The 27,069-nt window shown below is 37.4% G+C and overlaps 1 protein-coding gene and 1 non-coding gene across 2 annotated transcripts in view; one reads left to right on the top strand and one right to left on the bottom strand.

Annotated features, from left to right (window-relative positions):
• LOC149085560 (uncharacterized) overlaps positions 1-27,069 on the bottom strand; it is a 69,155-nt gene that overhangs the window by 6,046 nt on the left and 36,040 nt on the right. The window contains exons 5-19 of the mRNA XM_089233659.1: positions 19,166-19,316; positions 18,862-19,022; positions 15,325-15,525; positions 14,521-14,622; positions 12,122-12,260; positions 11,178-11,245; positions 10,069-10,147; positions 9,521-9,900; positions 9,212-9,319; positions 8,026-8,146; positions 7,786-7,934; positions 7,091-7,294; positions 6,547-6,645; positions 2,899-5,506; positions 268-425 (exon numbers count right to left, since the gene is read on the bottom strand). Coding sequence (XP_089089785.1) covers positions 268-425; positions 2,899-5,506; positions 6,547-6,645; positions 7,091-7,294; positions 7,786-7,934; positions 8,026-8,146; positions 9,212-9,319; positions 9,521-9,900; positions 10,069-10,147; positions 11,178-11,245; positions 12,122-12,260; positions 14,521-14,622; positions 15,325-15,525; positions 18,862-19,022; positions 19,166-19,316 — 4,728 coding nt within the window. The remainder of the gene's footprint in view (positions 1-267; positions 426-2,898; positions 5,507-6,546; positions 6,646-7,090; positions 7,295-7,785; positions 7,935-8,025; positions 8,147-9,211; positions 9,320-9,520; positions 9,901-10,068; positions 10,148-11,177; positions 11,246-12,121; positions 12,261-14,520; positions 14,623-15,324; positions 15,526-18,861; positions 19,023-19,165; positions 19,317-27,069) is intronic.
• TRNAG-UCC (transfer RNA glycine (anticodon UCC)) lies at positions 22,586-22,657 on the top strand. The gene has a single exon. It is a non-coding gene; the product is annotated as a tRNA-Gly (tRNA).

Genomic DNA, 27,069 nt, shown 5'->3' with positions numbered 1-27,069 from the left:
TTCTCCGATTGAGTTGTTTTGTTTTTAAATATAATTTTGTAATTGAAATTGCATTGTCTTAAAACAGGGATCTAATCGCAATCGAAATACGAGATTTTTAAAGGTTTTTTTTAAATTCTATGTCTGACTCTGAAGCATTTAAAATGCTGCAACAGTATCAACTCATTAATGCTCGATTCACCTACAGTATAATCGTTAGGATCAATCACTTTATTTCTCCTAATAATAAACAAATCAAGCTTCAACACAAAGTTTTATGCAAATTACCATGTATATAGGAACTAAATCAAGAAAATCTTGCACTTGTTTATCTTCGGACGTTCTTTCAATCAGTCGTTCTCCTTGACCAGCAAGTACAACATGCTCCAATCTCAGTAGATCACCCTCTCGTATCCAATGCTCTATTAATTCATCTAAATGATCTTCTGAAAATAGCATAAAAATCAGTTCAGTATTTTCACGAGTTAAATCGGTACGTCAAGGGTGATATTTACCGACAGGGTTTAAACCAGTCGGTGAATACCACCCTTACGAGAACAGAGAACGATCCCGTGTTGTTTTTATATAGATAAATAGTATGGGCAGTCACCGACGACCTTCATCTGATCATTTTTTGTCACACCTCGGTCATTTTCTGCACACAAGTAGCTAATTAGATGGGACCTTCAATTTATTGCCAATTCCGAACGGCAGCGTTCTTTTTTTTCATGTCTCACCGAGAGGTAGGCACGTTAACCGCCTCGTTGGGGGGTGGGGGACTTCCTGCTATAGCGATTTTTTTCTGTGGTCATGTTTCCATTTCTGTTTTACCTTCGCACGCATCAGGAAAGATTCTGACGAGGACGAATCGGGTATAAAACTCGTAACATCTTTCAAGTGAAAGTGCTTTAGTTAACCCAATCAATTCTGATTTAAATACTCTATGTGTAAACACTGCACTCAACTTTTACGCAATCAACTCGAATGACGTGACGCAGGGGAGTCTCGAGCTTACCTGCCGCCCGAGTGCGAAGCCTCACGTGCCGCTCCTGAAGGCGACCCTGGTGGGAGGCTGACAGGGCTGTAGCTTAGTGGACCGTGAGATAAATCTGTTTTTTCCCCAGAAGAAAGCCACCCACCATAGTTATTAGCTTGCAAAATGTTCGTCACCATAACTCCCACTTTTAAAGCAGATTTTTCTTCTTTCTAGTCCAGTGTTATATTATCGTTCTCCATAATGCCAGATAACGTTATCCTCAAAACAGCACTTATTGAAGTACGAAAGCCTGGATAACCAAGCGGAGATCGAGATGTAGTTCGGAAAGAAAATTCACATTCCTCTGTGGAGAATCGAACCAGATGGCGACATATAGAGAGAAACGATGTCACTCTCCGCTGTTCATACGAAGTACGAAAGCCTGAATAAACAAGCGGGGATCGAGATGTAGTTCGGAAAGAGAGATTGGTGGTTCGATTCCCACAGAGGAATGTCAATTTTTGAATAAGAGCTATTAGCGGTGTGTGTGTGTCTCAGCGAGTGAGCTAGGCTGTCCAGCATTCACACATATGCTCTAAGGAATGAAGATGCCTTTCTCCTGTAGTTCAATGGTTAGAACACTCGCCCGGACAGTGAGAGATTGGTGGTTCGATCCACAGAGGAATGTGAATTTTCTTTCCGAACTATATACATCTCGATCTCCGCTTGGTTATCCAGGCTTTCGTACTTCGTATGAACAGCGGAGATTGACATCGTTTCTCTCTACAGCACTTATTGGTCAGCCATCGTCACTTGCACAAGTGACAAACCATTATAAAAGCATATACATTTCTGCATTCCGGCACTCCCAGAGCAATGCGACTTACCTTCCGGTTTTTTTTCTGTAATTGATTACATTAATTATCCATAATTAATTTCTATGAATAATTTTAGTTATTATTTAATGTCTTTTCGGCTATGGCTAATATTTAATTTTGGCTTCACGTTTTCTTTTTTGAAAATTAGTTCAAAAACGACACTAAAAACCACTATTTTTGTAACATTTCTTTGAGATTTGGAAAAAAAGATTCATTGAATACAAGATATACAGAAGACTGGATGTTGTGAAGATATTTATTATTTGAGATGTTAATTTTTTTTTTTTTTTAAGGAAGGAAAAAACTCATCTCTGCCTCCACCGGGAGTCGAACCCGGGTCCCTCGATTGCCGGACGAGTGCTCTGACCACTAAGCTACAGAGGAGATAGAGATTTTCCTTCGCTAGAGCGTATATATGCGACATTCACGTCATATTCATTGAATAGTTCTTCGCTTATTGATTCCAGCCGCAATGCATTGTCCTTGTTAATTATAAAATAATGTTTCTTTGACACTTGACTGAATTTTTTGACTTTTTCCTGAGTCATGCGTGTTCACGACAGTATCAAATCTAAGCTCAACATGCTAATAACGTGAGGTACCAATGTAAACAAACCAAGAAAGTAAATAATGGTGTTTTTTCTCAACGGAAATGGTAAACAAGTACGATCGCTAATCGAAAAAGAAACTTACAACGCAAAATTCGTATGGCACATTTATGCGAGCTGAAGCCAGAAGATGAGGCGTCTAAATATTGGTATGATTCATATCTTTTTATGAATTGAAAAATTTAATTTTCACCATCATTTTAATTTTTATGAATAATCACAGCCAATATGTTGTAATTTTTTTTCATCTCGCACCCCCAAAAATGTTTTCCCGTATCCCCGGTTGTGAATCACTGCTCTAAATTCTTATGTTGTTTAGATTTTCTTTAAAATTTTCATTCCTGAAGTGCAAACAACTTGTTTAGTTATATATATTAGTTTTTTTTTCATTTCTATTACCAAGAGTGCGGGCCTTGTTGCGGTGGCTATAATACAATTACTATAGTACTATGCATACTTGTTTGGTGCGCTTGAACTTTAGAGCTCTCTTCTTCTTCGGCTTGATTTTCTTCATACTGTGCGTCTTCAACAGTTTCATTGTCGTCATTCACTTTACCATCGTTAGCCTCATCGTCACCGAGATCCTTCAGGTCCGTATCTTCTTGATCATTTTCTTCATCGTTCGGTTCTCTTTCTGCATTATCCTTTGCTTGTTCCGATTCCTCTGCATTTGGATCATCGTCTCCGTTTCCATTCTCATTGCTTTTTTCTTCAGGATTTCCATCCCCATCTTCAGCTTCAATTTCGGCATTGTCATTTTCATTGCATTCCTCTCCAACACCTTCTTCCTGTTCAGTATCTCTGTTTTCATCAGGGTCTTGAGCATTCTCTTCGTCAGCTGCTCCTTCTTCTTCACCTCCTTCGGGTTGCTCTTCATCTTCATTCTCTACATCTTGTTCAGCCTCATCCATTTTATCATCATCATTTTCGTTAACCTCATTTTTATCATCATCATTTTCATTATTTTCACCGCCTTCCACTTCATTGTTTTCTGCTTCAATGTCTTCTTCGTTTTTCTCATCATCCGCGTCAGCTACTTTTTCATCATTTTGATTAGCCTCAGCTTCTGCGTCATCATTTGTAGCTTCTTCTGTCTCTGGTCCAATTTCAGCGTGAGCTACTTCGTCGTCTTTATTCTCATCTGCAACTTCATTTTCATTATCAACAGCTTCTGATGTTTCAGTCGCGTTTTCGGCTTCATTTTCTTCCGCAGCTGGTTCGGCATCACATTCATCATCGTTAAGTTCATTTCCTTTTTCATCTTCATTTTCTTTCCCCCCTTCTTCATCTTCTTTTGCATCATCACCATCTTCCTTTGCTTCTTCGTCTTCTTCCTTCTTTTCCTCCTCATCTCCTTTGTCCTCCTCGTCATTTTCTTTCTCTTCCTCTTCAACTTCTTTCACTTCCTCCTCAACTTCTTTCACTTCCTCTCCACCTTCTATCACCTCCTCTCCATCTTTTTTTTCATCATCTTCATTCACTTCTTCTTCTTCCTCTACATCTGGAACTCCTTCATCTTCTTTTCCCTCCTCTTCGTCTTCTTTTGCATCGTCTTCAGCTTCTTCTACATCTTCGTTTTTCTCCGCATTCTCTTCACCATCCCTTTCCTCTACTTGGTCCTTCACTGTCTCATCTTCATCTCCCTTCACTTCTTCTCCTTCACCTTCCACCTTTTCTTCGTCCTCTTTTGCTTCATCTCCTTCACCTTCCACCTTTTCTTCGTCCTCTTTTGCTTCATCTCCTTCCTCTTTCACTTCATCTTCCTCCTCTTTTGCATCTTCCTCCTCTTTTGCATCTTCCTCCTCTTTTGCATCTTCCTTCTCTTTTTCATCTTCCTCGTCTTTTACTTCTTCTTCCTCCTTCGCTTCTTCTTCTTTCACTTCTTCTTCATCTTCTTTCACTTCCTCTTCATCTTCTTTCACTTCCTCTTCATCTTCTTTCACTTCCTCTTCATTTTCTTTCACTTCCACTTCATCTTCTCTAAGTTCTTCTTCATCTTCTTTCACTTCTTTCTCATCTTCTTTCACTTCTTCTTCATCTTCTTTCACTTCTTCTTCATCTTCTTTCACTTCTTCTTCATCTTCTTTCACTTCTTCTTCATCTTCTTTCACTTCTTCACCTTCTTCCTCTTTTTCTTCACCTTCTTCTTCGCCTTCCTTTTCCTCCTTTTCATCATTATCTTCTTTCTCATCACCTTCGTTTTCTTCAGTTTCTTCTACTTCATCTTGTTTTTCTTCTTCTTCAGCATTTTCAGCAACTTCGTCAGCTGCAGCTTCTTCTGGAGGCAAATTGTCTTCTATATCTTTCTCTTCTTCATTAGATTCATCAATATTACATTGTGGTCGACCACTTCCCACTTCACGAACTGTATGCTCGGATGAATTTTCTTGTTCAAACGTCTGTGATGAATCTTCTCCATTTTCTGTTTCACCAGCCTGATCCCCTTCTTCATTATCACCAGTAACGTCCTCAGCCTCTATATTGCTACATTCCTCATCGTCTTGTTCTTCTTCCTCGCCTAACGGAGTATCTTCGTTGGTGTTTTCTTGGCTTTCAGGCTCTGTGTGTGAACCATTATCACCCGCATCATCATTCTCTTCGTTGCCACCATTTTCAGGAGGTTCGCCATTTCCCGTATCATCGTTTTCATTTTGTTCTGGATCGCGTTCATTTTCATTGCTATTATCTTGTGATTCTGGCGGTTCATCGTTGGTATTTTCTGACTCGTTTTCATTTTTGTCTCCATTCTCCTGTTCTTCGATAGTATCGGCATCATCTTCTTTAGTAGAGTTTCTTTTCAAAGATCGATTAATATTTCCTAAAACAGATTTGCTTGGTTCATTGTTCCCATCGGAAGAGCCATTGCTTTTTATGGATGAGATATCAACCAGTCTTGCTCCCCGCTGCCTATCGTAAGTCCTTTGCCTATATGACTTGTATTCTTGACCATTCGTTTGTTTCGCTTGCTGCACGAAACTCCGAGGTGCATCCAAACTGCCATTATATTTTCCTATTTGATGATCAATCTTTTGGTTGTGCAAATAAAATTCCGCCGTCCGACCTTTCTGCAAAGATGAATAAAAAAATAAACGACCTGTACACTTAAATGCGATATTGAAATGACATTGTTGTCATGTTTAAGCTTATGATTCTACATCAGAAAGAAATGTATACAACGCAATGTATGTTATACTGAATAATTTAGTATATTATATGTATATCGTTTTACATATTTCATGTATAATATGCACATTAAAAAGCAAAAAATTCTAGAGGGCTTATCTTGATAAAACGTTGTGTGCTAAAACTGAAACTATCAAGAGACAATAGAGTAGTTTTTGTAGGGAGTAATTTCAAAAGTTATATGTGGCCAAGGCAGCAAATAGAAACAGGGGAGCAGATGGGTCTGGTGACCCGAGCACCGGATTGGAGGGGGGAAAAATTTCACCCTTTAACCTCTCCTTCAACATAGGCTGACGATATTTGCTCGAGGAAAATACGGGATATTGGGCTTCGAAAAACGGAAAAAATTCGACACATTTCCAATATATTGCCAATTATCTCCATAAATGGTGCTAAAAGTAAGCAAAGTTGCCTACTCTTGATAAAATCATAGAAAAGTCGCCAATCACGGGAAATGAAGCGCTACTACTAATTGCAGTGAATTTAAAAAAATTGACACAAATATGTGAGATGAATATTCTTATTTGTAGTCGTGATTATAATAATATAATTTCTGAGTTCGGAAGATAATTTTAATCATTGATTTGAAAATAAAATAAGGAGAAAAAAAGTCAAGTTGTCTTCGTTGAAAATACGTGAAAAACCGGGACATTTTTTGTAAAAAAGTCGGGACAGTCAGAAAAGTGCTTTCTTTAGTGAAATAAAAGTAACTGTAGATATTCAGAATTCTCTAGCTATACGCATTAACCTCCAAATCCTCAGAACCTTATGCTATCGGACAATGTGACTAGAGAATATTGACATTCACAGCATAATATCACGAATGCTTGTATATATACACAGTATATGAGTATAAATTTTATATTAATAGTTTCTTTTAATTTTTAAAATGCAAATAACAATCAAATTTTTTTCACTGTACTTGATCAAGGATTTTCATGTCAGCTCCAGCATCTCGAAGAATTCTGAACAGCTTCTGATCAGCGTTTTGTGCAGCAATGTGTAAAGCAGTTCTACCAACCTGAAACCATGGAGAAAAAAAAATATTGAACATAATCTTCTGATATTTTGAACATAATCTTCTGATATTTTGAACATAATCTTCTGATATTTTGAACATAATCTTCTGATATTTTGAACATAATCTTCTGATATTTTGAACATAATCTTCTGATATTTTGAACATAATCTTCTGATATTTTGAACATAATTTTCTGATATTTTGAACATAATTTTCTGATATTTTTATTTTTGATATTATATTTTTATCATTTAGAAAAAGAACTGATAATATATTCCTCCATATATGCTTATTCTGCTTAAGCACAAAAAATAAAAGGCAATATTATATTGACATATTCATGCTTCCCATCTATTTGTTCTTTTTTTCTGAACGTAGTCTACTATGCTATAGTGTAGTCTAAAAAATCACTGATTATAGGGCAATGTTAATTAAAAACCCTTACTCCATCTTTGTAAGATAGGACCGCTGGAAAACTGTTCACAAGATATTCTGCTGTATCGATTTGTCCACCCTGAGCCGCGATGTGGATTGGAAATGATCCATTTTCATCTCGAGCTCTCAAAAGTTTCTCATTATTATTAATTATTTCTTTCACGCCCTCGGTATCACCAGCTCTCACGGCGGAGTGGAGAGACTGGATTGTACCCTGCAAATACAAAAGAATCATGATGATTAAAAGAAGATCAAGGTGAGAATTAATCAATCTCACTTATCGTGTGAAAAGATAGAATCAGCCGTCAAAAAATGCCTTTTAGGAATTTTTTTTTCAAGACTTAAATGAAACTGGCATAAATGCATTAGTATCTCGATGGAAGAAATGTAATTGCATTGCATCTAATGATGTCTATAAAAGTCAATTTTTCTGACGATAAAAGTCAACTTCCACAGAGTAGCTGTCGGTTGATGTTGCATGACCAAATCCAGCATTTCATGCCCAAAATCCTAATGCAGTGAAACCCCTCTTTTGCGGACAAAGCGGGACAAAAAAATCGTCCATAAAAGAGAGGTGACCGTTAACCAGGGGTTTGAACGCATACTTCAAAATAAATCGGGAAATTATTATTTAGCCATGAAAGGCGAGTGACCGCATCTGAGGGGTGACCATAAAGAGGGTTTTTACTGTATAATTATACTTACTAAATATGCTGGCAACTCTTTCAGGAACTGCCTTACGTCTTCGTTCCAAGATGTTTTACCTATCAGGTGCCTTCCATGACCTTCTAAAGCCAAGTCCTGAAGTAGTTCCACATTTCCTCTTTGCAACGCAGCTGTCATTCTTTCAAGTACTGTGTATGAATGAAGTCGAACTATCACATATATTAAGTTATTTAGTTTCAGCTAATTTCACATAAGAAAAGCCAGATTAATGCTAATCACCTCCTTGCTTGCTATAGCGGTTCAAGGGCTCTGAATGCCTTGGACCTGTTCTCGTTTTCACAGCACCTTTGTTTGGTAACGTAAGGAGATGTGTTTTATAATAATCGGCAGTTCTTCCATGCTGTAAAAATAGAGTCTGTTGTTATTCACAACGATGGACAAATTCACAATCAAAGGAACTAACGGTCAAAAATGATTTTTGAACATAAATACATTAGTTAACATTAACACTGATAATAAAACAATACAAGTACCAAGAAAGAGTTGTGTGCTGCTACCAGAGGATGTAAAAGTGCTTCCTTTATTTTCCTATTAAAATTCTTTCCGAGGCAATTTTCTATAGTTTAACTCTTGTGGCGGGATACATCAGACATGCTTTTGCGATGCAATTCAAAAGAATTTGTCCGGTTAACAGAGACACAGACCTCTATATCTTTTGACATTTATTTATCACTGCTCAAGTCTATAGAGATGATATCTCTTCGATCTGCATGTAGCATTTATGCTACAATAGGTGCGAAAAATGCTTTATATTTCGAGCTGTTACCAGTAAATGTCACATATTTTTAAATTTATTATTTATATCTAACTAAATCCCCATTTATATCAACCAGGTAGCATCATGCATTCATTTATTAAATATGCATCTGTTATTTTAGTATTTTGCGGACTTTTATTGCCTTCCATTGACCAGTAAAACCTAGGATGTATGTTTCCTGAGCTATTACGGCAGGCATCTTCAACCCATTGATCGCGAGTACCATAGTGCTCCCTGAAGCCCCCAGAGTGTTCGAAACCACTCGTGTTCGATTTGGTGCTCGCGAGCACTTGACCAACGTCTCAATTAAACACCTTGTATGAATTGCATTAAAGGATTGAAATCACCCTGATTCCATGCATTCGTATGTCAAACTTGCCGTAAGGGTGCTCTTTTGATGATGGGTACAGGCAGTGCTCACGACTAGAAAAAAGTTGAAGACCCCTGTTTTACGGTAACATACAAATGACCAGAATACGATACAAAAAAAAAACAAAAACCGAGCCGAGTGTCTTAATAATTGAACGTCCGAAATGCGATCAGGTGATGTCCATTGTACGAAAGAATGACACGCGAAAAAGATTCAGGAATAAATTCCCGAAGATTTTAGATGGAAATTCTTGTTGCATTTAAATAAATAAAACTTACATTATCTCGAATTTTAGAATCAGCTCCACCTTGTAGAAGAAGCTTGTACAAGTTTTGACCATCTTTTCTTGACATGGCAGCGGCGTAATGAAGTGCTGTACGACCTTCCTGTTTTCGAAACAAATAATTAATACAAAGAAATGTGGGGAAGATGAAATATATATATATATATATATATAACTAGTAATGTAAAGCATAATTTTTTTTAAAGGAGCATCGTCAATGAGTAGGTCTATAATGCTGAAACAAGAGAAAAAAAAAGAAATTTTATGAGGCCCATAACTGTTTCTAGCGTATGTGTGTGTGTACCTTATTTTTCACGTTAATTGTTTCAGGAAATTTTTCAACTAGATATTTTAAAATGTTAGTCCTTCCAAGTAGTACAGCTCTGTGAAGAGATGTCATGCCCATGTGATCTTTGGCAAGAACATAGTCTTTTTCGTGAAGTTGACTTTGAAGTTCGAGCAAATCATCATTCGACACTGCTGAGTGAATCGCGTTTATTCTTTCCACCATCTTAAACATTTTTCCAGAAATATCCTCATTTGCATCTTTTTCATCTTCGGCATCACTGTCGCCTTGTATTCTCACTACTCTTTCACCATATCCTTCCATAACGGCTCGTTCCAATTTCTGAACATCTTTCTCTTGAACCCATCTCCGAATATTAGCACTGCTCATGTCAGCACCTAGAAAATAATCGTTTTATTGCTCAGTTCTATAAAGATAAGTTTTTTTTCTGTAAAGATAGGAATAATTTGAGCTGATTTAATAAGAAAAAGTTGCAAGTTATTTTACAAATCATCAGTTTCATTAGTTCATTATTGTCTACAAAAATGCTTATGCTATGCACATACGTTTGGCAAGATTTTCCTTTTGAAGCATTGCGAACATTTGTTCCGGTTCATTTCCATTTTCGACGCTCAAACCACTTCCCTAAAACAAATAGAAATGCTTAATATTGCTTCGATCTCTATTGAAAATATTTTACAGATTTCCACTAGAACCAATAAACAACATTAAGTCGGAACTGAAGTATGGAAAGTCTCATCAAATGCGCACGTTTATAAGGAACTAAAATGTTTTTATGATATAGCCCGCGTTTTAATATGAGTAAATACCTTCATCGAAACTTCTATGAAGTATTGAACTAAAAATGGCATTATCATTATTTTCTCGTGTTCAAGAAAACACAGAGAGAAATGATGCCATACAACCATGACCAATGCCTATCATGATTCGTTTTTTACTTATTATTACCACACACACACACACAGTTTAACTTTCTAAAATGGTAAGTTTTTCTAGACATGACCAGGGGCGTCTCGGGTGTACCTGCCGCCTGGGTGCAAAGGCTCACGCGCCGCCCTTCAAACAACCCTGATGGGAGGCTGACAGGGCTTTGCGTATGGGACCCTAAAATTACCATTTTTTTAGAAAAAAAGCAGCACATCGTCGTTTATCAAAAAACTCGTGACCATACGTCCCGCTTTTGAAGAATTATCCCATTTTTAAAGGGATTGTTCTACTTTTGGTCCAGAATTGTTTTACCGCTCTCACTCATTGCCAGATAACTCACAAAAAAGCATTTATTGATGAACCATCGCTTCTCCTGTAAGGATTATTTACTTACGAGGCGAATTTTCTTCTTTTGCTTTTATTTAATCGGTCTGGAAGAATTAATATTTGAGGGCACCAAAATGCACACTTACCCCTTGTGATGGAGTATATATTGTTTCTGGTATTATGGTCCTAGGTCTTGACTGTTCCCTCAAGTTTTTTTGAACAATTTCGTTGTCAGACTATGGCTCAAAAGCGTGATGTCATATGAATTTTTACTATTGGAAATTTTTAAAACTTTCATGTTCCACTAAAGCTCAAGCTGCCGCCCCTTCCAACCTGCCACCCAGGTGCATCGCACCTCTTGAACCCTCGCTTAAGCCGCCCCTGGACATGACAAACTTACCTTGCTGGAGCCGTTGTTTTCTTCGGATCTAGGACTGCTCGAATTTCCATTACTAGGAGGCGGCGTTTCTTCAAGAAAAGAAGATAAAAAAAAGGATAAAATTTTTCTAAATATATGAAATAATAATCACCAAAGAATTTTAATAAAACTATTTTATTTTCATTCTTATGACGTGAGGGTATATTCAGTTACGTTGTTACGTTCAACATTTGAATACTACCTCCGTGTGTCTCTTAACTAATTTTATTTTTTTTCATACAGTATTTTCGAAGAATTATCATGCAGGTAGGATAAAAAGACATGTATAAAAGAATATATATATAGTTCTGATTATGTATATACAGTTAAACCCCTCTTAAAGGACACCCCCCTCAGATGCGGTCACCACGCTTTTACAGCCCAATTATAATTTCCTCTTGTATTGTATATGGAAAGATGCATGTTAGGCATCACAAGGAGAGACAGAAAACGATTCACTTTTATAAGAAGCAACACAAAGGCATATGATATCATGGAAAGAATTAAACTTTAAAATGGAAATGGGCTGGACATATTGCAAGAAGACAGGACAACAGATGAACTACAAGTATTCTGGATTGGTACCCCAGTGGTGTTAAACGTCCGACAACGCGTCCAGACGCAATATAGATTGACAAGATCAGAAAAGTGGCTGAAGTCAACTGGATGGCAAAAGCATCACACAGAGTAAACTTTAAAAATTTAGAGGAGACCCTTCATCCAGCAGGGGATATAAAATGGTTGTTGATGATAATGATGATGAATGAAAGTATACATTTCAAACCTCAGCTAAACCGTCACTTCTCTTTTACGGACGAATTTTTTGTCTTACAGTGTCTGTAAAAGAGAGGCTGTACTGTATATATATCATTAAAAAACCGCTGATAAAATTAAAAGTCAACATAATTTTAAAATTGTGATCTTACGCCTTGTGGGTGATTTTCCTTTGATGCGGCTGGCAGTATTGGCTAAATAATTGGCGTTGACTTTGTGGCACCTTTTAATGACTTCATCGAGATTCAAATGGTCACCGTATTGCAAGTAGTAGTCAGCGGATTTTCCTTTCTATTAAAATATAGCGTTATATATATATTTATTTATTTATTTATGTGTTGGCATCTTTTTAATACTTGCTTGACACTTTAAAAGCATATACAAAAATAAAATTTCTGCAACTAACGTTTTCTCAGTCTATTACGATGATTTCCAAATTTTTCACGTTCGCGGCAAGATTAAAAAATATATATATTAAAATTTCAAATGTCTAGTGGCACAACTGCTCGATCTCTAAGCACCTTAACGGCATCCCAAATTGCAGTGACATACCAGTTGAGAGTATCGCTGTCCTGGGTGACAAAAAGTAAGTGTATACAAATTTTCTAACGCTCTGACTGGTGAAAGTTTGGTTAATTTTCGTATCTGCTGTCATAATGTTAAAGGACATACTCTTAAGTATAACTTGTGATTTCAATTAATTTTTTGCACATTACTTTTCGTTACAAAAAGTAACAAATAACAGTGTCGCAATCATTGCATTGTATCAGAAGGGCAAAAGAAATTGTGACATTGTAAAATCTTTTGGTATTGCCCGTTCACTTATCTCAAGGGCAATAAATTCGTTCACTTATTTCAAGCGGTTTAAGGAGGCAGGTCATGAAGGTGACCATCCAGGATGAGGAAGAAAAAGCACTGTCAACAAAATTAGGAACTGTCAGCTCATCAAAAAGTGTCATTCGGAATGCAAGAGTCTCAATGAGAAAGATCTCCCGGAAACTAACAATAATAGAGAATCTGTGCGTTTGATAGAAAAACAAGAACTGGGACTGACGCTTTACCAATTCTGAAAGTGTCAACAACTTACTAAAAATCAGTGAGCACGGCGAAAAAGATGTCGTGCATTGCTACGTTGGGCCATTGGTAACCGACGGTAGAATATTTTTTTCACAGATGAAAAACGATAGACACTGGTCTTCAGATATTTACCCTGGCGGTGACCTATCGGTTAGAAATTTTTCGGAATATGAACTGGGTCACCGTTTCGGTTAGTAAGTAAGGTTTTCAGATATTCCAGAATCATCAGTCATAACCCTCAATCTGTTATGGTTTTGGATGGAGTTTGTTCCAATGGAGAGATACCCCTCTCTCTTTTTTGTGAGGAAAAATTAACAAAATCGATCAACATGTTTAGCAAAAATTTATTTTGCAAGCTGTTGTGCTTCCATGGTGTCAAAAGCATTTTGGAAAAGACATTTGGACATTCCGACAAGATTCAGCGCCAGCGCGCAGAGCAAAAGGTATCCAGCAGTGATGCAAGGCTTATTTTCCCGATTTCATCACATCTACCGAATGACCACCATATTCCTTTGAGCTCAATCCGATGGATCACAGCATGTTGTCCATTTTGAAAAACAGGCCTTCTGCTAAGAGCTACCAAAGTTTGGCATCGCTGAAGAAAGCTCTGAGTCGGGAATGGGATAAACTTTCTAACGAAGAGGTGAGGCGCGAAGCTCAAAATTTTACAAAGCGTTTGAAGCTTCGCATCGCAGCCAAAGGCAGCTACTTTATATCCAAGTTAATGTGATTGTTAACAAAGGAAAATGTTTATGTTACGAATTTTAAATTTGTTGTAATCAGAATAATAAAAAGATTATCTGGAAAAATGCATACACAGTTACTTTTTGTCACCCTGTATAAAGTGGATCCCGCTTATAACGTTTTTCAAAAAATCGTCATAAAATAACGTTGTGAGCGGGAAAACGCTTCAAACGGGAAATCTTAATGAGATCTTGTTAGAGTTAGGACCACGAAAATAAGTCGTACCAAGCGGGAAAACGTAAGTGGGAACGTTATTAAGTGGGACCGACTGTGTATAATTACTACTCACAATGTAATTTTATCCTGAAAATATTTCGTGGCATGGTGATACTCATAAATTACTCGTCCCAGCCATAAGGCCATGCGAGTTTGTTTGTTTTGTCAATCAGACGCCGAGCTAGCATTCCTACTTAGATCTATGTTTATACAATTGTCTGCCTTTGATTTCCCGGTTTTTCTATAGTCATAATTAGAATTGTGCCACGATCCTCATTACTACGCCTCATCCCTGGGTGGTCCCCACCCATCCCTCCCTCTATCTAACGTTCTTCCAGAGGGGCTCCCATTAGTACCGGCCCGCAAAAAATATATGTTAGCTACATAATACCGTTATGTTACACACAAAGTAGTTGAAATTCACGTGGCATGGTGAGCCTACATCACAACATAATAAAGTTCCGCAGCACACCGTTTGGGAATCGCTAGTCTAGTAATTATCTATGATGCTTACATTGTCGGAGATCCCTTTATTTGCCCCAGCTTCGATTAATAAACCGTACATGTGCTTGTTGTCTTTTAAAGCGGCGGCGTAGTGAAGTGGCGTTCGACCTTCCTGTTATGAGAAAATAGCAAACATGAAAGTAATATTATATCGTCCGATAGTAGCTCATTACAAAAGAAATAATCGATACATCACAGTTAGCATCTAAAGCGGGCTGTATACCCGCAGTGTTACGCCACGTCGAGTAGCTCAAAAACCTGCTTTTGGGATGTGACTTGGGGGATTTTGCCGTGAAAAACAGGTTTTTGAGCGGCTCGGCATCACGTAGCATGATGGATTTGAATCCAACTTAATAGGATTGGCAACTTGTGGCCTCTTTGGCCCAATTTACAGATCGTAAGTCTGAACTGGTAGGCAGTGAGTCCCTTTAAGGGCAAGAGTGGACTGACTAAAGCCAGTGGAACATCTAATTGTGGTGGGTCACAAGTCAAAGTGATGGACCAAGTAGTCACAGATAGAATGAAATGCTGGACCAACTGTGCCACTCAGGACCATGTTCCAGAGTAGGTACCACGTACCAGTGATACTCTACTTACCTTGTATGTTGTATTTGGCGGAACATAGTTTAAACATACTGGTACAATTATATATCCGATGAACGAATATTTTGATCAAACTTGAAGTTTTCTCGAGTGGTATTTTATTCGATGATGAAAAAAAATTAATACAACAATAATACTGAAAATTAACAACAAAAATTTCTAATTCAGTTTAAAGATACCGAAATCGATCAAAAAATTTAAAACTACTTACTAAATCTAATGTGTTTAATGTGTCTGGAAAGTGGTGGCTGATAAAATGGGCGATTTTGTAATGTCCAAACCAAACAGCTTTATGCAGTGGAGTGGCACCAAGTTGGTCTCGTGCCATTGCGAGACGTGGGTTTTCTAAAAGAATAACTACATGTTCCAGTTGATCTCTCATAACTGCTCGATGGACATCGTAAATTCGCTCCTTTAAACATAAAATAAATTATTTAAGTAAGTACGTTATATATGAAACACATATTAACACGCTTATGAATAAACTTCTTTTCATTTACACCTTCAACGTTTACCATATTTTCTTCGATGCTGGCTGTTTTTCTCCATTGACAAGAAAAGCACCCAGCATCGTTCCATTAGACGATTTTTCCATTATACATACTCGTATACAGGGTGTTCTGTTGATGGACCGACAAATTCAGAGGGTTGTAGTAGACATCAAGAGGAACAAAAATTGCGATGGAACATGGTGTCGCAAACCCCGTTGAGAGGATTAAAATCGCGAAAAACGCATGCAGGTTTCGACGTCACGCTGGAACGACAAAAGTACAATAATAACTACAAAAATATTTATTTGATTAATTATTACAAGAGTTGCTGGAAGTGGTGGTCGCTGACATTATTGCACAATTTACAACGACGGAAAAACGATTCCCGGACGCGGTCGAAGATATCAGATATGCTGTTGATGTCTGTCGCAGCGACTACAATCCGCGCTGAGATCCTCCGGTGTATCCACAGACGTCGCATAAACGATATTGCCATCTGTTCGACAGTAAATCAGATGCATATCAGCGTATTCCTCGTTGGTGTAGTCAGCCATCACGATACTCATTGAAACAGACAACTAACTGCTACACGTGCTTACTACCGCAATAGCGCTAATTTACGTCGTCCGCAGTGCGTGATCCTACCCCAGCGCATGCGTTTTTCGACGCTGCTTACGTCAGATATGGTGAACGAACACACGACCGCATTCAGCGATCAACTAACATCCACCTTTCGTGTCCTCTGGATTCAGAGCCTGCATGCGTTTTTCGCGATTTTCACCCTCTCAACGTGGTTTGCGGCTCCGTGTTCCATTAATTTTTGTTTCTCTTGATGCATACTAACAACCCTCTGAGTTTGTCAGTCCATTAACAGAACACCGTGTATATATGATTTTTTTTCAGAAAACACCTGCATTAAAGGTTCAAAGTACAGTATTCGATAACTTTCTCTGGCATGTATACAGGGTGTTCCGGAACTCCACGCACAAACTTGGAGGGGAGGTAGAGGACATCGTTAGGAATCATAATCACATAGGAAAGTATTGTCGGAAATGAATGGGTGACGCTGTACGGGCATTTGGAAGTAAATAGATTGGGTGTGGTTGGCCCGTTGCATCAAAGCCTCCTAGAAGCCTCCTGGCAATATACTGGAATTGTGCTCGGTTTGAAAGAAAGAGTGGGAGAAGGGCGGCACAAAATTTGTATAACCCTCAATAAATACGTCTCTTCCCAGACAGCTAGGAACTGGGTCAATGAGTGAACTAGAGAGTGTGCAAGCGCATGAGTGAGCAAAAGAGTGATGTAGAGCAATGTTCCTCAACCGCCGAGCCCTGACATCAGTCAAACCAGGCCGTGAGTAGTTCAGCGCTTCTTGGGGTTCCAAAGGGCGAGAACCACTTATCTATTGCGTGTACAAGCTTGTGAATGACCAAAACAGTGACCTAGAGTGCGTGCAAGCATGTGAATGACCAAAAGAATGACCTAGAGCATATGAAAACTTGTAAATGATCAAAAGAGTGACACATAAAGCAAGTAACTATGTCAGTGAGCAACCAAAGAGTGATCTAGACGCACCCCCAGAGCAATGCGAATTACTTTCCCGCACCCTCTTGGATAATACGTTTTTATCTGTTAGAAAATTCAGGTTTTTTTTTCTGTAATTGATTATATTAATTATCCAATAATTAATTTCTGTGAATCCTTTTACTTATTGTTTAATGTCTTTTCGGCTATGGCTAATATTTAATTTTGGCTTCATTTTCTTTTTTGAAAATTAGTTCAAAAACGAAACTAAAAAAACTTACTATTTTTTAAACTTTTTTTTTCCAAAATTTGAAAAAAAAATTCATTGAAGAGTTTACTTATTGTGATTCCAGCCGCAACAACTATAAATTAATGTTTCTTTGACACTTGACTGAATTTTTTGACGTTTATCCTGAGTCGTGCGTTCACGACAGTATCAAATCAAAGCACAACATGCGAATAACACGAGGTACCAATGTAAACAAACCACAAAATAGTTTGGGTAAATAATGGTATTTTTTTTAACCGAAATGGTAAACAAATACGATCGCTAATCGAAAAAAAAACTTACAACGCAAAATTTGTATCGTACATTTCTGTGAGCAGAGGCTTGAAAATGAGGCGTCTAAATATTGGTATGATTCATATCTTTTTATGAATTGAAAAATTCAATTTTCATCATCATTTTAATTTTTATGAATAATCAGTGAACATTTTGTGATTTTTTCCCTTCTTGCACCCCAAAAATGCTCTCTCACACCCCCGGTTGGGAACCACTGATCTAGAGCGTGTGCAGATGTTGTTGAGTGACCAAAACAGTGCGCGCGCATGTGAGTGACAAAAGAGTGACTTAGAGATATAGGTGTACTTGCAGGAGTAGGGGAGGGGCAAGTGGGTTATAGCACGGAGTGGCGAATTCAAGGAAAGAGTGGTCAAGAAAATTACATTAGAATGGGAGAAGGGCGGCAAAATTCGAACAGCCCACAGGCAGCAAATACAAATGCGCCTCTACATATACAGTAGAACCTGTCGATAACGGACGCCCATGGGACCAAAACGTTTTTTCGCTAACGAGGAGTGCCCGCTATCGGGGAGGTACGATATGCAGTAAAACCTCGTTTATACGACGTTTCGTTTCGGTCGCAGGTGGTTCCTATATGTTACTGTGCGTAAAAATGATACACCGGTGGTATGCATAACATAAACTGTCTCGATAAAAAAAGTTTCACTACATTTATAATTTTTACCGGCGATTATGCATAGTTCCCAAATAAGTTGGAAAGTCTGATAAATATAGAAAAATTTATAACCTTATTCTTTTGTCTTCATCAAACCAATTAATTATTTTTTCCCGTACATGATACGTGCACTACACATATTTTGTAATAAAAATTAAATTCAATTAACATGTGTGTGTGTGTGCAAAAGAAATAAACGTTCATAACAATATTATCAGTTATTTATGTTGGTTTTCTTCACGCGTATCAGAATGGGAAAACAATACTAACCTTACCATTCGGAATCAGCATCCTGGATAGTTATGTTCGTTTAATCAAGTAATTAATTGACGGATTATCATATTTACCAATACGAGCTTGGGATTATACATAATCGCCGTTGAGTATGATAAATTCTCCGGATTTATAAACAAAACGGGAGTGTCCGTTAAGGAAGGATTCACCGCTAACGGGGAGCATCCGTTAAAGTAGGTTCCACTGTACAATATTTCTTACCATATAAACTGGAACAATATTCAAAAATGTTTGCACTCGTGGATCTTTAGAAACCTCTCCGAGAAGTCGATCACCATGACCTTGAAGGACGAGATCTTCTAAAGCATCTAAACTGCCGTCCGATATTAATTCACGGACTTGCATCTTGCTTATCACAGGACCTGTCGAAACCAAATAGACGTTCAAAAGATAAATCAAGTCAATAGTTTAGCAAGAGGGGTTAAATTTCAGAAATGAAATAACTATTAAAAGGTTATCGAGTAGCTCCTTTCTCTAAAACAGCACAATAAAAAAAAATACTCACGTAACCCATTCTCAGTCGTCTTATTCCCAGAACTTTGGCTGTGGTGCTTGGGTTTAGATTTCTTTACACCGTTCAGATTACTGCCTTCTCTTAGTTGCCTTAAGAGGTTTTCGTTTTCTCCATCTGTATAATAACTTGGTTGCCTCCCATACTACGCAAAAAGAAAAGAAATGTGATATACACAGTACTTATTATACATAAACAAAGCTATTTTGAACTTTTTGTATCGGGGTCATCCGGATGAAAAATTGTAATGCATTAAAAAAAACGGGGCTTTGCTGTTAAAAATGTTGTACTTTGATGAATAGTGAGTTGAAGCATTTTGAAACATTAAGTGAGGCAGTATTTCTCAACATTACATAAAACCATACAGAGTATTATGCCTGTTGACTTTTTTATTTTTTCAGTAGCTTGATGCTTTTCACATTTCACAGGCAGCTGGGAACGAGTTAATTAAACAGAACGAGTTTCATTTAACAAATTTAATTTAACATCTTATGCGTTGAGAGTAACATCGATTTTTCGAATCAAACGTGGAAATTGCCCATTTTTATCGAAAATCCCTTTTTTATGGTATATTTTGCAGAGTAAACACATTCAGAGTACAGAGTTGTAATGTAAATAAATATGGAAATGTTCTAGTAGCAGTCTTTTTCCTTCACTTGAGAGGAAAAGGTTGGGGGGTGGGGAATGGAAAAAAAATAAACTTGAATCAATTAATGTGTGTGAGAAACAAAATATTCGGACTTCTAGAATAATCAGAAACTGGGAGATCGAAAACAGCTACTTGTGGTATTTTAGAAAGTTTTGTGCCATAATTGGCAGTTTCGCAGTAATTTGGCGAGAGTTCACAATGACGTTTTTTGGATCACGTGATATTTCCCTTTTTTTTTGAGGGACATACAAGGTAACCAATATGGTGACTTCCTGTGGGATTCATGAAACAAATCTAAATTAAAGAAACATAGAAATGAATCGTTTTTTCTTCTTTTTAATGGGAGCTAGAAATTTCGAGTTTTTTTTTTTTTAACTTCGTTATCGATCTGCCTGTTTTTCCTTCAAAATATGCTTGATTAAAGCTGCGGTTCTTCGATGTAATTTATATGGGCCCATAATTAATTTAAAACATTATTGCATGAATAACCACCTCAAAAGTGGGGTCTGGCTCATTATTTTATATTTAATTTTCTAGGTTTTGTATCTCTAAGCGTGCTCAATATTTCTAAAACCAAAGATTCAATTCAATTCAATTTTTAAAATTATTGATGTGGCGGAAAACACCACTAAATTTCCGCATTTCTACGCTAAAATCGACAATTTTAATATTGATCTCGATGGGGATCATCCAGTGTATGTCCCTCAGGAGTGATGCTAATGATGATTATGACGTCTATTCGAAAAGCCTCATGTCTTGTATTGGCGAACCACATTTACCGTATTTTTTTTTTCGAGGAAATATGGCCAGCCTTGGATTGATAAATTTCACATTGATTCCTATGAGAGAAATTGTTTCGGTTTATGAACGGATTGGGAACAAATTAAGTTCGTAAACCGAGGATTGACTGTACTGCATATAAAACAACGATTTCCCCGAATTTTTTTCGAGGAAATTAGGTCAGCTTATGATGTCAAACTTAATTTTGGCAAAATTTGACAAAAAAAATCAAATCAAGATCTATCCGTTTCATAAAGTAGAAAAGCAAACATATGCTGAACCTATGACCCGCGGGCGAGATGTGGGCAGTGACTCAAACCTGGAGTGACCATACGTCCCGTATTTTCACGTAATTTTGGTCACCCCCGACTTTTTTGTAGGAACGACCCGGTTTTTCCCGTATTTTCAACGAGGCCAACTTGAATTTTTATTCTTTATTGAAATGAACGATTGAAATTATTTTCAACTCATAAATTATGTTACGATAATTACAACTATAAATAGAATATTCACCTCCCATATTTGTCATATTAAACGTTTTATACCGTAGAATTCATTAAAATAAACTGCTATTTACATTAATGCTTCGTTTCCCACCATTGGTGTGTTTTTAGGAATTTCTGCAATAATGGAAACGTTGCTTGAATTTGGGGTCATTTTTGGCAATGATTGACTATGTCCTGTATTATGTCCGGTTTTTGAGCACACGGTATATATATAAAAAGTTAACATTTTTATTTTAGTAACCATACAATCCTTAGCAACATGAATAGCATATCTGAGTACTACTTGTTATTTGGATAATTTTTCTATTGAAAGTATTCCTGTAGGGTGAACGGTTTGCCAATAAAATACCATACGGCTTGTTACCTATGTACCCTGTACATTACATATAGTAGTGTCTGTTATGTGAAATATTGTGTTGTGTTTAAGCTAACTCACGTTTCTCCGTTCGCCTGCGAGACAGGCCACATTATGAACCAAAAAAGCCACTTGGAGATAGCTTGTCATCCAACGAGACATCAGATTTTCACGATGAATGTAAATCTCACCGTATCGAAATTATAATCAAAAAACCAATAATTTTTTTATTTGAAATCTGATTATTCATAATTTCTGATTAGTTTGAAATTCTGATTTATCCAAATTTAAATTTACCCAGGAAAAACTAATTTGTAAATAATTCAAACTTCATCCTGTACAGTAACTTGGTGACATTATGACGTCTTCAAGCGCAAAGGGGTCGTTCAGCAAATTTTTAGCCATTTTTGACCCCTTTGTCAGCAAAGATCAGCATAACACTGACCCCCTTGTCAGCAAAATTTCGTCAGCAGCTTAGAATATTTCATACCTTCAAAAAATGGTGGTTGATGACGTACGTAAGCAACCTTCAAACCCCCTCCTCCCCGTCATCAAAAGTGAGCAATTCAGAACCCTTCCCCCCCCCCCCCGATGCTGGCGTAATACTTGAATGACCCCAAAGTTTACATAGATTGAAAATAATTTATTATATTTTTTCACTGTGTTGTATTATGGTTATTTTGCTTTTTCGTTATTTTCATAAATTAAAATGTAATTAAATTCAAACACATATTTGTACTTCGAACAATATTTGAATGAGTCTTTTAACGGAAAAACGGGGGGGGGGGGGTACGAAATTAATCATGGTCGCAAGGGGGCCATGAGCAAAAAAAGGTTGAGAACGACTGCTCTAGAAGGTGTTGACCTAACTCAGGAAAAAGCTCACAATTTCTGACACTACCACCAGATGGCGACTTAGCAATCGTCTTCAGAAAGCCTACTTCATTAAAAAAAGATATGGCTTATTGAAGCGAGATTCAGTGATTTCTAATTGCCGCCGAAAAAGTTAATAAGTGTCTTCATCACGTTTTCATTCGAACGAAGTGTCCTATACTCTTTGCGTGATTGAACATTCCGTGTATAGTGTTAATGTTTCTATAAACTATATAATCATCTACAGGCAAGCGTCGGTGGTATAGCGGTTAGCATAGCTGCCTTCCAAGCAGTTGACCCGGGTTCGACTCCCGGCCGACGCACACATTTTTTTTTTTTCTGTCAATAAAATTGTATACGAAGTTTTTATGGTTTATCCCGAATGTGAAATAAAAAGGACCTTCAAATGGGTGTTTTTTTTTGTGTTCACGTGAAGAAGAAACTAGTCCGGAACAGGAAATGATTTTGCTTGAATGAGCCGCATCACGTTTAGAAAATGTTATTACCTTGTTGTGTGTATATGATTGTTTGGCTCTAATCCAAATACCATCTACTGTAACGGCGAATACTGGAAAAAAAAACCAGGAAGTTATCCCAATCGTAATACTGCGTATCACAATTAATGCTCGTGAATTCATTAAAAGGTGAACACGCCGCATAATATTTATAAATTATTCTAATTAATGATTCGAATCATTTTAATATGAATTCATATTAATTTTTTATGTTATCGTATATATCATCAATTAAAACACTTTCGCACGTTCGGGAAAAAAAAAATGTTGAGATTGAATTTTTTGCAAAGCAATACGAATAAAAAAAAAATCTCGTAAAATTAATAAATTTGTAAATACCGCATTGAAGAATACAGTTTCTACCTCGGCTTACAAATTTTTCGGCTAATGAAGACTTTTTTTTCGTGATTTTTCTGCCTCGGCTAAAAGGAATACGGATTCAGCTAAAGAACATTTTTGTCGAAATCGATGCACATGCAAACCTAGTGATGGGCAAACTGCGGCCCGCTTTAGAGGTTCCATCCGGCCCGCCACGGATTTAAAAATAAGAGCATAAAAAATTTCTATCTCAGTGTTTTAAAAAAATTCATTTAAGGAATGTTCCATTTCTTGCAATGCAAAATGTAGCTGTGAGAATTTAAATAGAAATTGATTTGAAAAAGTTTGGTATGAGTTACTTACCCCGACCCGGCGAATGTGATTCGCCATACGGGGGTTCCCCGAAGGGAGCATTTATGTTCTCAATCAAAAAAAAAAAAAATATTACATGTTAAAAATATATACATTCTATATCACCGGAGCACCATTGGTCCGAGGTTAACAATTCACCTTACAAAACTCGGGCAACACCATTAACAACCCGCGAGCAGGAATTTGGTGTTCCCGATTACCACTTTTCAATCTACATGTTAAAAGTTTGGTATGCAAACAATGGAACACGCAAGAAATAAACATGAAGTTATTGAAATATACTTATTTATTTTCACAGTTGTGGAGGATAAATTATTGGGTCTCATTTGCCATGCTATCGTGGCAGTCTTCAAATTATACAACCACTTCACTTTCTAAGCATAAAAATTCTTGTGAATCAATGTATTAATATGTTCGCCAAATTTTGTTCTTTTTATTTTTCGGCCCGCTCCTAAAAAATTTTGTTCATCATTGTGATAACTTAACACAGCCAAGTGGTGATCGGAATTTTCGCATCAATCATCATCAGAATTACTGTCACTGATCACGATTAACTCATGTCCACAGAAATGGATTAAGATCGGTTGAGGCCCCGAGCGTAGAAAAAAATATTAGGCCCCTTAAATTTGAGAATAATGTAAAATAGGGGTTTTGTGGGGTTCAGGGTGCGTTGCATGGTAAATCCGCCTCTGCATGTCAGAATCTTTCACCACATCTCTATTGCCACTTTTATTTCTGAAACTTTTTGAATCATTTCATGCAAAATGAAAGATTCAGCTGATATAAAAAGAATTAAAAAAATTAGCCTATATCATGGGCGGAAATACGGGGGGGGGGGCAAACCCCCTCAGCGTCCAAGGTGCAGTCGACTGATCTAATGTATATATGTATATATGAATTGACATCATCATCATCATTGTGTCTCCCCAGCAATAATGATCGTGCCCCCCCCCCAGACTTCCAAGTCTATCTCCGCCTATATGGTCTATATAGGCTTCTTTTTTTTCAGAGCTGTTGTCAATATTTTCAGAGTACGTTTCAGTGGAAAACTAGAAGGTACAGGCTGTTCAGTTTGATGCTAAGCAAATAGAACAGTGTGAACTTTCTAGGACAGAGGTAATCTTTTTCCATCTGCATGAATCAGACACAGAAATGAGCTAACCAAATCACAAATTAATGGGACACCTACCGACTCAACCGGATTGTGTCAACACCAGCATAAGTGTTAAATAAATTAGCACCTATATATATAATTTATAATATATATAATAATCAGTATACAATCTCATCGTTCTATAAATTTTCATTTATCCAATTTCGAAACTGTTGATTTTAGCTTTCGGTCAGTTTCGTGTTTTTTACAGCGTTTCTCTCTTGCTGTTTTAAAAAACTTATCTTTGAATTTTTTTCCGTACATGGAACGAATTAAATAATTTTTCATAGAAACCTATGGGAAATCGCGTTTCGGCTAACAAACGTGATCCGGAACGAATTATCTTCATGCGTACATTGAGTATCACTAATTTATACATGTCAGTGACATGACCGTCGTTTTGCTGCCATCTATTGGGCAAACTTCCAACAAATGTCTAAAAAATGTTTTAGCGTTAAATTTTTTGCACAATCCTCTCTCTCTCTCTCTCTCTCTTAGTGACTTTTATTTAATTTCTCTCAAGCATGGGAGGAAATACGGCGGAGGGGATTGCCCTAGCCGGGAGGGGGGGGGGGGATTGCCCTAGCCGGGAGGGGGGGGGGGGATTGCCCTAGCGTCAAAAGTAAAGACGGCTGATCTAATGTATTTGCGTATATATGAATTAATATCACCCCAGACTTTCAAGTCTATCTCCGCCTACGTTTTTAAATTCTATTTTGTTTCGGGAAGCAGGATGGGTTTGGATCTTGTAATTTTTCATATCGATGGGAAAGTAATTTTACGGCACGCCGCAGTATCGATGTTCATTGCCCCCAGCAGAGAAGAGGCCCTAAGAGCTACCCGGAAAATCTGATCTTGGTTAGTGCGTTTTTTCAGTTTTCTTCACACTGTAAATTTATTATAAAATCTAGAAAGAGTGCTCTCTAAAATCCTCTTTCCCCACTCAGAAACCCTGTGCTATGGGTGAGGCCATGGCATTAGCGGAAATAGACTTGAAAGTCTAGGGGGGGTCAAGATGATGATTGCTGGGGGAGACATGATGATGATGTCAGTTCATATATACGCATAAACATTAGATTAGTCGGCTCCGGCTCCACCTTTAATGCCCCCCCCGTATCTCAGCCCATGGGTCATCACCCCAAATCTTCCAACAAGGCGCCTATGCTAAGATTTTTAACGGACTCCGCATCAAGATTTTCATAGGCATTGAATTCAAAGTTAGAAAGAACAAAAAATGATAAGAATAGTCTTGGGCCCCCGGTCTGGAGCCCTGCCAGCCCACCCTTATTGGGGGGGGGGCATGGGTAAAGCCCGACTTTGACTTGAGAGGAAGGCAATGCAAACATACGCTTGGATCCCCTTACGACTAGGGCTTATGACGTTCATTTCTATTTATGACGTTAGAGAAAGAATGTGCAGGAATGCATAGCTAAACAGAACGAACCGCAAATTACTGGTGAACCGTTGATGCTAGAGGCATATGCGTCCAATTAGAAAAAGTATCCAAATAACGGTTTTTATACGGACACCCTGTGCTCAATAACCCAATTAGAAAGTTGTTGCCCTGTCTCTCCTCAAACGCGTTCTACTCCCATTTGTCCTGTTACCCAAGCTTTCTAGTTTCAATTGTTGCTAAGAGATGGGTATAGTGGCTTTGATGCCACTACCAAATATTCAAGTTTTTTTTCCCCTTGCTCGACGGAAAACACTTTATTAGGCACTAACCTCTATGCTTGTCCCATTAGATTCCAAGGGCTGAAAGTTTATATTTCTGAAATCTGAACAGCACATATTTATCACAAGAAAATTTAACTGAGATCCATGAAAAGGGCAATATTTAAAGTATAGCAACTAGAAGAATATCTTCACCAATGTAAAGTAATTTATTATATCAAAATCACTCAAACAAAAAAATAATAATTATTATATTACTTTTTAAGGTGAAAAACTGATTTTCGTCTTACCTATTCTCTAATAATCATGAATGATTCACGTTTTGTGATTAATCTTGATTGTTGTCATGCACATGTGAAATAAATATTTATAAAAAAACAAAACAAATACTGAAATGTGCGCTTGTGCTTATAAGCCCCTACTTTCCCCTACTATTTTCCGTTCAAAATTACGAAGAGGGAGGACTGCCAAAATGGATACGGAACCCCCGGGAGACACAGCATATTTTAGTTTCTAGATGTGGGCCTGCATAGACCCAAAAGTGAAAGGCTGAGGAATAAAATCAATCTCGTGGAATATTAGGTGATTAACGGACTCATTTGCTTCTGTATATTTCAGCCACCCTGATATTTATAGAATTTTTATAGTGAAATATTAAATGATTGTCGGATTGATATGATGTGATATCTCTTAGCCGACTAAA

The sequence above is a fragment of the Pholcus phalangioides genome, unplaced genomic scaffold (assembly GCF_987345545.1).
Source record: "Pholcus phalangioides strain wild (caught in Gottingen) unplaced genomic scaffold, Ppha-v1.0 ptg000007l_1, whole genome shotgun sequence".
NCBI lineage: Eukaryota > Metazoa > Arthropoda > Arachnida > Araneae > Pholcidae > Pholcus > Pholcus phalangioides.
The sequence above is the reverse complement of the archived record's forward strand: the minus strand, read 5'-3'. Positions and strand labels throughout refer to the sequence as shown.